This window comes from Hippocampus zosterae, chromosome 6 (assembly GCF_025434085.1).
Source record: "Hippocampus zosterae strain Florida chromosome 6, ASM2543408v3, whole genome shotgun sequence".
Taxonomy (NCBI): domain Eukaryota; kingdom Metazoa; phylum Chordata; class Actinopteri; order Syngnathiformes; family Syngnathidae; genus Hippocampus; species Hippocampus zosterae.
The window spans coordinates 12828203-12838913 of NC_067456.1; the positions used below are offsets into that span (position 1 = coordinate 12828203).

The following is a 10711-nucleotide window of genomic DNA, read 5'->3' on the forward strand; positions in this document are numbered from 1 at the left end:
CTTATCCATTACACAGTTACAGTGGAATCCCTAAGTGTAATTCAAGTGGTACAGATTTAAGTCGGCCACAATAGCGTGTGTTCCCATTTTGGTCATGGGGGCCTATCCCAGCGGACTTTGAGCTTGAGGCGGGGTACACCCTAGACTGGACTGCCACTCAATCACAGGGCACATCCAGTGTCCATAAATACCCACCCGGAGTCACATTCATATTTTGCCATGACATGCTATTGTAATGGATGAGAAGAACATACTGTCCTGTTCAAACGCCACATAGGAGAGGCTGAGCTGTGATTTGAACTTGTCATGACAGTGAGGCAGGCGTGGATGACTCTTTTACACCGCGCTGCCCTCATTTCACTTATAAACTATGTCAAAGGTGGGTGACTGATTAGCATGTCCGCCTCAAAGTGCAGAGGTCAGAGTTCGATTCTGGGCTCCGTCCTGCGTGGAGTTTGCATGTTCTCCCTGTACTTGTGCAGGTTTTCTCTGGTTATTTTTGGGTTGCTCCCACATTCCCAAAACATGCACAATAGGTTAATGGAACACTCAGAATGATCCTTAAGTGTGATTATGAGTATGAATGGTTGTTTATCTATGTGTGCACTGCGATTGGCAAGCAACCAGTTCAGGGTGTACCCCCACGGCTGCCCGAAGTCAGCTGGGAGAGGTTCGAGCTTGCCCACCACCCCTGTGAGGATAAACTGTTCAGAGGATGAATGCATGGATGATGTCAAAAGACACAGGGTGTATTGTTTGTACTTGATAGAGTTCATTGTACAGGACTGGTTAAAACATCCATCCATCCATCCATGATCTGAACTGCTTATTATGCTTACTATAAAATAAAAATAAGAATAAAGAATAAAATAAAGCCTCTGCTACTGGCTGGCAACCAGGGTGTACCCCGCCTGCGGGTCTTACGGGTTCCAGTGTGGCAGCGACCTTTCGTGAGGATAAGCAGTTCGGATGGGTGCAATTTCATAACACAAGACGAGTAATGCAGCGCAGCACAGCAACAAATCGATCAAATTTTGTGCAATGGTTGTTACTGCTTAAGTGTAAACTATGCAATAATTAACAAGCCTGATAACATCTGTGCACCTGAAGTAAAACACAATAGATTTGAGCACATTTCCCTTGCTCTGCAACAGTTTGGATATCCCGTAACTACAAATTAACGCTGAATGAAAATAGTCTCATCCGTACTGACGAAACCGACATACTATACTAATCAATCCGTTTCATGAAGTTCGCAACCAGAACAAACAAGCTGTCTCGGATTCCTACTTGCAACCCCTCCCCCCAAGACCCAAGAGTTACATTTAGCATTTCTGCAAGTGTTGCTTTTCACCTCGTGCGACATTCGTTTTCGCATACGCAAATACACAACTCCATAAGTGATCGCGAAAGGCATTGAATTGCACAAACAAGGTACTGTACCTTTCTTTCAGTGAGGAAGCCGATCAACGATGACAAAGTGAGTGAAAACACTTAACAAGTGTCAGACGTCTCAGACTGAGGGGCGGAGTCTATGCCAAGCCATTTGAGCATTTATTCCAAATCCCTGATATCAAACATGAGTGTGTTACACTAGTTCGATCTCTTTCAGCACTAGTTGGACACTCGGCCACACTAGTGACACCGAATGTCGAACTAGTTGCATACAAACCCCAACTAATCATTCATTTTCAGCAACATGTCAACTTGTCAATCATGGATTATTCTAACATGTGAATTTGTGATTTCCTGCGCGAGTAAATAAGTGCGAGCTGAAATACTCACTAGTTTACTAGAGGCAGATAAAACAGTAGCTAGCTTACTAGTTTAGTAGTTACTAGGCCGAGTGTCCAACTAGTTCTGAAAGAGATCGAACTCGTGTAACACACTCATGTTTGATATCAGGGATTTGGAATAAATGCTCAAATGGCTTGGCGTAGACTCCGCCCCTCAGTCTGAGACGTCTGATGCACTTGATAAGTGTTTTCACTCACTTTGTCATCGTTGATCGGCTTCCTCACTGAAAGAAAGGTACAGTACCTTGTTTGTGCGATTCAATGCCTTTCGCGATCACTTATGGAGTTGTGTATTTGCGTATGCGAAAACGAATGTCGCACGAGGTGAAAAGCAACACTTGCAGAAATGCTAAATTTAACTCTTGGGGGTGGGGGAGGGGTTGCAAGTAGGAATCCGAGACAGCTTGTTTGTTCTGGTTGCGAACTTCATGAAACGGATTGATTAGTATAGTATGTCGGTTTCGTCAGTACGGCATGAGACTATTTTCATTCAGCGTTAATTTGTAGTTACGGGATATCCTAACTGTTGCAGAGCAAGGGAAATGTGCTCAAATCTATTGTGTTTTACTTCAGGTGCACAGATGTTATCAGGCTTGTTAATTATTGCATAGTTTACACTTAAGCAGTAATAACCATTGCACAAAATTTGATCGATTTGTTGCTGTGCTGCGCTGCATTACTCGTCTTGTGTTATGAAATTGCACCCAGCCGAACTGCTTATCCTCACGAAAGGTCGCTGCCACACTGGAACCCGTAAGACCCGTAGGCGGGGTACACCCTGGTTGCCAGCCAGTAGCAGAGGCTTTATTTTATTCCTTATTCTTATTTTTATTTTATAGTAAGCATAATAAGCCGTTCAGATCATGGATGGATGGATGTTTTAGTCAGTCCTGTACAATGAAATCTATCAAGTACAAACAATACACCCTGTGTCTTTTGACGTCATCCATGCATTCATCCTCTGAACAGTTTATCCTCACAGGGGTGGTGGGCAAGCTCGAACCTCTCCCAGCTGACTTCGGGCAGTCGTGGGGGTACACCCTGAACTGGTTGCTTGCCAATCGCAGTGCACACATAGATAAACAACCATTCACACTCATAATCACACTTAGGATCATTCGGAGTGTTCCATTAACCTATTGTGCATGTTTTGGGAATGTGGGAGCAACCCAAAAATAACCAGAGAAAACCTGCACAGGTACAGGGACAACATGCAAACTCCACGCAGGACGGAGCCCAGAATCGAACTCTGACCTCTGCACTTTGAGGCGGACATGCTAATCAGTCACCCACCGTTGACATAGTTCATAAGTGAAATGAGGGCAGCGCGGTGTAAAAGCGTCATCTACGCCTGCCTCACTTTCATGACAAGTTCAAATCACAGCTCAGCCTCTCCTGTGTGGCGTTTGAAGAGGACAGTATGTTCTTCTCATAGACGTGCAATAGCATGTCATGGCAAAATATGAATGTGACTCTGGGTGGGTATTTATGGACACTGGATGTGCCCTGTGATTGAGTGCAGTCCAGTCTAGGGTGTACCCCGCCTCAAGTTCAAAGTCCGCTGGGATAGGCCCCCATGACCAAAAGAGGAACACACGCTATTGTGGATGACTTCAATCTGTACCACTTGAGTTACACTTAGGGATTCCACTGTAACTGTGTAATGGATAAGCTATCTCTTGTTCTCTTATTTCAGATATGCGTGTGGCCGTAATAGGTGCTGGAGTGATCGGTCTCTCGACAGCGCAGAGCATTTATGAGCGGTACCACTCCATTGTCACCCCACTGATCATTGAGGTGTATGCAGACCGCTTCACCCCATTGACCACCAGTGATGGAGCGGCAGGCTTATGGCAGCCTTACTTGAATGACAAGGGCAATGTTCAGGAGAGGTGTGTGTGTAATCTTTTTGACTCGTATTCCTCTTGAAAATGTTGTTTCAATTCTGCATGCCCCCTACCTTACCTTCAGGGAATGGTGTAAACAGACCTTTGACTACTTGGTTAGCTGTCTGCGTTCACCAGAGTGTGTAAAAATGGGTCTCTTCCTCCAGTCCGGTTACAACATCTGCACAAAACCAATGCCTGTGAGTAAAGTTTTGTATTTGACATTAGAAAAATAAACCCAAAATTTGGTGGTAATATTAATTCAAGATAAAAAGATGAATATGGGCGGCAGGTTGATTTGTGCCCTCCAAATTGGCTTTAGGTGTGATTGTGAGCATGAACCATTATTTGTATGTGTGTGTGTGCCCTGCAAATGGCTGGCAACCGGTTCAGGGTGTCCCCCGCCTATTGCCCGAAGACAGCTGGGATAGGCTCCAGCACCATCATGAGGATACGCGGATTCGAAAATGGATGGATGGATGGAAAATGAATGTACTTTTTAGTGTAACATTCTAATGGAATATCTAGTCACAGGCTGGTCTGATGATGTAACTTTGACAAATAATGTCAGCATCACTCATGAACTCATAAAACTGAGATTTTATGGTGACGTTTTAAACTGTATAACAGTTGCCAATCAGTTTATTCATAGGATGGTGCAATAGATAACGATCTGGCCTTAAAGTCAGTCTTTACCCAAGTGTTGTTTTTTTCTGCGCAGGAGCCAACGTTTAAAGACATCGTCCTGGGCTTCAGACAACTCACAGAGCGAGAGCTGAAAATGTTTCCTGGCTACAAGTAAAATTTGATAGGAGTTGCTGTATGACTATTTAAAAAAGCCAAAGGGTGCTAAAAGCACCGTCATAATTTGTTCCAGAACATTGGGCTTGTCCCAAAGAAATTGAAAAACATTTGTACTACAGTACTGATTGAGTTAATTTATAACACACCTGTCTCTTGTAAATGCCCAATATCTTTTTTTTTTTTTTTAGTTATGGGTGGTTCAACACTGCGGTCATGCTCGAAGGTAAAACATACCTGCCTTGGCTGATGGACTGGTGAGTTATTGCACAAAAGGGCACAAATAAAGTCTCTGTGTTTTCATGAACTTCAGTTCATATCCCTTGCTTAGTGTCTTAAGCCATAAACCGCTTTGAGCTGCACACTTTTTTTAACATACAATTTGACATGTCGTGATTTGGTCAGCTACTAAAATCATGACCATATCCATTACTGTACTGTATTCCATTACATTTGAACTTTGATTCACCCTTGTCCCTTTTGTGGGCCAGTAGGTGTGAATCATCAAAAAATTGAATAAATATAAACACTTTACAGTAGATAAGGCACTCAAAGAAATCCATTGTCCATTGTCAAGGAGTGACTGCTTTCCACACTTTAATTGATGAAAGCTGAGATTAGAAAGCAGTAAAGATGTAAAACATTTACATATTGCATGTTTTTTTCTTTTAAGAATGATTTAGCCCAGCAAGTTGTATACGAGTTAACACTGTAAAAGTAATTTACATAATCCAGACAGTAACCCATACAATACATCTGTACATACCCTACAAAATAGGATATTTGGCCCAAATGCTTTGCGTAACAGGAAAAAAAAAGCATCAAGGTCAGCATATGCTGTTATGAATAGTACACCTGGTGTCTTCCTCAGGTTGGCAAAACGGGGTGTGAAATTTTATCACAGAAAAATTGGCTCCTTTGCAGAGGTGAGCTTTGCACCAGATTCTTCACACTATGGAGAACGTCTGATATAAAGTGAATTATTTCTGATGAATGAAGGACTGGACATCTTTTACCTGGAAATAACAAAAGAAAGTGGCACACAAAGATGTTGTGTGAAGAGATATACTCGGTGGCCAAAAGATTGTCACTTCTTTCCTGCTCAGGCCAAAACTCTTGCAGGTTCCAGGATATGAGTACTTTTTTTTTCATTCATTCATCTTCCGAGCCGCTTGATCCTCACTAGGGTCGCGGGGGGCGCTGGAGCCTATCCCAGCAATCTTCGGGCAGTAGGCGGGGGACACCCTGAATCGGTTGCCAGCCAATCGCAGGGCACACAGAAACGAACAACCATACACGCTCACACTCACACCTAGGGACAATTTAGAGCGTTCAATCAGCCTGCCACGCATGTTTTTTGGAATGTGGGAGGAAACCGGAGCACCCGGAGAAAACCCACGCAGGCCCGGGGAGAACATGCAAACTCCACACAGGGAGGCCGGAGCTGGAATCGAACCCGGTACCTCTGCACTGTGAAGCCGACATGCTAACCACTGGACTACCGGGCCGCCCTTGAGTACTTTTTAAAATGTAAAAAAAATAAAATAATAATAATACATTTTATTTATAAGCGCCTTTCAAGACACCCAAGGACACTTTACAATAACAAAAAACACAAAACAATACGGGTTGAGCAGCGGCAGCCAAAACGCGCCAGCTTTTCACTCAACCCGAAGGTGAGAAAGAAACCACAGGGGATGGAGAGAGGGAGAGGTCGTATTTTTAATCAATATCTCTAAGACAAAGGCGGCCCGGTAGTCCAGTGGTTAGCACGTCGGCTTCGCAGTGCAGAGGTACCGGGTTCGATTCCAGCTCCGGCCTCCCTGTGTGGAGTTTGCATGTTCTCCCCGGGCCTGCGTGGGTTTTCTCCGGGTGCTCCGGTTTCCTCCCACATTCCAAAAACATGAGTGGCAGGCTGATTGAACACTCTAAATTGTCCCTAGGTGTGAGTGTGAGTGCGAATGGTTGTTCGTTTCTGTGTGCCCTGCGATTGGCTGGCAACCGATTCAGGGTGTCCCCCGCCTACTGCCCGAAGACGGCTGGGATAGGCTCCAGCACCCCCCGCGACCCTAGTGAGGATCGAGCGGCTCGGAAGATGAATGAATGAATGAATCTCTAACACAATTTCCTAGCCACTTGCTTGTGTAATTTCCAACAAGGAGACACCTCGTTGTCGGTAAAAAAAAAAAAAAAGTACAGTAGCTCTAAATTTTGCCATGGTATTGTATTTTTTCCCTCCTTTTTAAAAGATTTGTCCTCCCCTATTTTTAGCTGTCTAAAAATGGTGCGGATGTGATAATAAACTGTACTGGGGTGAGATCCGGAGACCTCCAACCTGACCCTGAACTCAAACCAGCTCGGGGACAGATAATAAAGGTGAGGAGACTCACTATCTGGATCATTTGGGTGGAGGGGAAAAATGATTAATTCTTCATGTTCCTATTTTCTAGGTAGAAGCCCCATGGCTGAAACACTGGATTTTGACCCACACCGCAGAGATCTACAACTCACCATATATCATTCCAGGGTAGCACTTGTGATTTGAGACTGACAAATTCTCAGCAGTCCAAAGCCACTTTCACACTGCATTCCTGTTAACAATAAAGCTGGCATTTATTCGGCTGTCCCTTTGAGAGAGGACCCACCAACATGGCTTTTTACTGGAAATGTGCTTTCAGATATTGAGAAGGGAGATGGCATCAGCTGCAATTAACCTTTAACACAAAGAGATTGTGGACAGTGAGGCTTTCGTGGTTAAGTTTGACACTCTGGTTAGGGCATGCAATGTTTGATTTCAACCCCACACAAAAAAAGCTGTGAAAATGCCAGTATGAAAGAGGCTTTTAGTGACTTGAAGGAGCACTTTCATTTTGTTTTTTTCAACAAGTTTGTATCTGCAGGAGTCGTCTCGTAGCAGTCGGCGGAGTGTTCCAGTTGGGAAACTGGAATGAAAGCAATGATTCTGCCACCCATGAGCACATTTGGGAACAGGCTTGTCAGCTCGAGCCTAGCTTAAGGGTACAGTATTATTACAATTCTTGTTATCTCAGTAAACATTCAGCCAGAAACTGTTGCACCCGGGCTGCAAGAAGGAGAGATACCGACGCTCGTTCCTACCGACTGCTGTCAAGCGGCTGAATAAAAATAACAACAACAATAATAATAATAATAATAATTAAATGATGTGAAAGACAATTGTAAATAGCACTGCGATTTATCCATTTTGTGTTTATATTGCACTTAATTTAACAGTGTTTGTTGTTTTTTTTCTTCTTTCTTCTTCCTACCTACATTCTTGCTGCTGGAGGCTGTAAATTTCCTCAGTGTGGGACAAATAAAGGATATCTTAATCTTAAACATATACGAGGGGCAGTCAAAAAGTAACGAGCCCTGTTCATTTTATCTGACTTATAACTCATATTTTTTTTCTTCCGAAATTTCAACAGTGTGTTGTTAAAATACTTATGTATAAACTGCTAAAAAATATTTGAATGTATCCACTTCCTGTCATCTATTTTAAAAATGAAGTCATCATGGGGGGCGGCCCGGTAGTCCAGTGGTTAGCACGTCGGCTTCACAGATTCCAGCTCCGTCCTCCCTGTGTGGAGTTTGCATGTTCTCCCCGGGCCTGCGTGGGTTTTCTCCGGGTGCTCCGGTTTCCTCCCACATTCCAAAAAACATGCATGACAGGCTGATTGGGCGCTCTAAATTGTCCCTCGGTGTGAGTGTGGGTGTGTATGGTTGTTCGTCTCTGTGTGCCCTGCGATTGGCTGGCAACTGATTCAGAGTGTCCCCCGCCTACTGCCCGAAGACGGCTGGGATAGGCTCCGGCACCCCCCGCAACCCTAGTGAGGATCAAGCGGTTTGGAAAATGGATGGATGGATGAAATCATCATTGGATGTCTGTCAGAAATAAAGAGCTGTGATTGAATTCCTTGTTTTAGAAGGGTTAGCACCAGTAAACATTTATTAAAAAAAAGATTGGAAAAAAATATTTACGGCGATGCTGGACTTGGCTGCGGCACTGTTTCCTTCTTTTATCATTTTGCACTGGTAATTGGGTAATTTTGGTTTTATTCGTGCCCTTTGATTTGCATTATGTCTGTTGTTGTTTTCTCACCACACAGCATGCCAGGATAGTGGATGACTGGACCGGCCTCAGGCCAGCTCGAAGTAAAGTTAGACTGGAGAGAGAGACTATACTGTGTGGTACCACTGCCGTTGAGGTGATTCATCCAAAACATCTGATCGCAATTCCACATGTGAATTGGTCCTCAGTGTCCGAGTTACTGTGCTTGTCCTGTAGGTGATTCACAACTATGGCCACGGAGGTTTCGGAATTACCATTTGCAGAGGCTGTGCAGAGGAAGCAGCCAGGCTTTTTGGTCAGATTTGGGAAGAAAAGGGCAAGGCACCAAAAGCTCACCTGTGAATTTGTTATTAGCATTCGTGACTCAGTGGTGATCAAATCATAACCCGATAATGTCATTATCATTATAGTAAGGGGCAATCGTTATTCACGATTAAATAAGAAAATGGGACCCATGTTTAAAAAAAATACATCATACGTAGTGAGAGGGGGAGTTTACAAATCCCTGACATCAACAATGACACAAAATCATCTCTTTTACAAAGATTATTTACTTCCATGATGTGCATTTACCTTTTTGTGTTGACAAATTCAGTGTACATTACATATTTATGCCTATTAGATTAATACTGTAACAACCAGCAGCATAGCTCACAGAATAAATGTAAAATTACGCCATTCTCCATATCACCTCTTTCCAAAAAAACAAACAAACCAGATTTGATGAATTATTCACAGAGGTATAAATTAAACCAAAGTACATGGCTGTCTTCAGTCTAAAGTAAACATTAAGTACATATTGTAGATGCAGGATGATGTTTGGAGTCAAATGAAATAGTCACATTTTAAGTATTTTCATCACAGTATTTTATTTTTAATCAGGCTGGTTAAGCTTTGTAGAATGTGATGAAACTATAAAACATTAACTGTCCCATACTATCAATCTAATCATGTATTTTCTAGTACAATGCATGTTTTCTTGTTTCAGAAATGTCACAGACTACCCACACATAATGAACTCATTACTCTGATGAAAGTGTCACCAGATTTCACCTTTGTAATTCTCAAAAATTGATCATGGCATAAACGAATATTCCTACTGGAAATGTCTTGCCTTTAAAAAAAATAATACTAACAAATATCGATCTAAGCGATCGATCGCCCACAAAGTCACCAACAACCCTGAGGAACATCAAGACGGAACCTCAATAAGTTTATGTAACGGAGTCAAGTTACAAAAACAAAACCGAATATTGATAGACAACTTTTAATAGCTTTCATGAAGCGATCTGGTAAAAGAATGATCCAGAAAAACATTCTTAAAGCTTTTTTGTTTTGGTACCTGGGAATTCCGCTAAAGATGTCCACAACAGGTCTTTGTGACGAGACAACGAGAAACACCTGGACAAGACACAAAGGTTTGAGGGAGCTGATTGGTTAAACACAAGGGACCCGGATGACGAGAACAGGTGGAGACAAAAAGGGCACATGAGGGAACAAAACCAAATGCAAGCGAAACAAAAACATAACACTCAATATCACCGCTATCATGTCACAATCATAGAAGCCATCAATAATATTACAAAAATGTGATTAGAACCACACACATATCCATGCCACGTATTCAGTTCAAAAGTAACAGTCTTCTACTAAAATGACAAACACATTTTGAGAAAATAAGCAAATATATCATTCTGATGAAATATGCGGATTCTAAACACATAAATGTGTGCAGACTCCTACATACGTGTATTGCTCGACAAAGTTGGCTGGAACAAGTTATGCGCAAACCAACCAATCGGAAGAAACAAAAATGAAAACATCATCAAGGGCCAGACCTGGCCCCGGCTAGCCCAGTGAGCATCAATTTGAAATAAGCAGTCGAAATTCTCATTTTGCGCTTTATTAAAGCACATTAAATAGCAACACTTAGGATAAAAGATTTTAAAGATTTTACACAATAAATTGCATTTTAGTCACTCTTTTTTCCTTTAATTTCACTTAGCTTAAAGCGGAAGCCAAAACCAATTTTCCAATGCTCAGGCTGCTGAGGTCAGAAAACAGCTGAGCCTTGATGACCTGATTGTTATCTGAGCCCTGATCAACTTGTGATGTCTTTTCCAGTCAACAGCCAGTGG

At 42.6% G+C, this 10711-nt stretch overlaps 1 protein-coding gene across 1 annotated transcript; it reads left to right on the plus strand.

Annotated features, from left to right (window-relative positions):
* The first annotated feature begins 3455 nt into the window (after positions 1-3455).
* Positions 3456-9046, plus strand: LOC127601995 (D-amino-acid oxidase-like). The gene is made up of 10 exons (XM_052067787.1): positions 3456-3688; positions 3768-3882; positions 4404-4480; positions 4675-4740; positions 5355-5409; positions 6755-6859; positions 6934-7010; positions 7384-7501; positions 8611-8709; positions 8790-9046. Exons 1-10 carry the CDS (start codon positions 3495-3497, stop codon positions 8913-8915), a joined length of 1032 nt encoding a protein of 343 aa, XP_051923747.1. The 5' UTR covers positions 3456-3494; the 3' UTR covers positions 8916-9046.
* The last annotated feature ends 1665 nt before the right edge of the window (positions 9047-10711 follow it).

Excerpts from the sequence above, each read along its gene's own strand:
- LOC127601995 (XM_052067787.1), top strand. The coding sequence starts at position 3,495 with ATGCGTGTGGCCGTAATAGGTGCTGGAGTGATCGGTCTCTCGACAGCG. Across the intron at positions 3,883-4,403 it reads TCTGCACAAAACCAATGCCT|GAGCCAACGTTTAAAGACAT; the intron begins GTGAGTAAAGTT and ends TTTTCTGCGCAG. Across the intron at positions 7,502-8,610 it reads AGCTCGAGCCTAGCTTAAGG|CATGCCAGGATAGTGGATGA; the intron begins GTACAGTATTAT and ends CTCACCACACAG.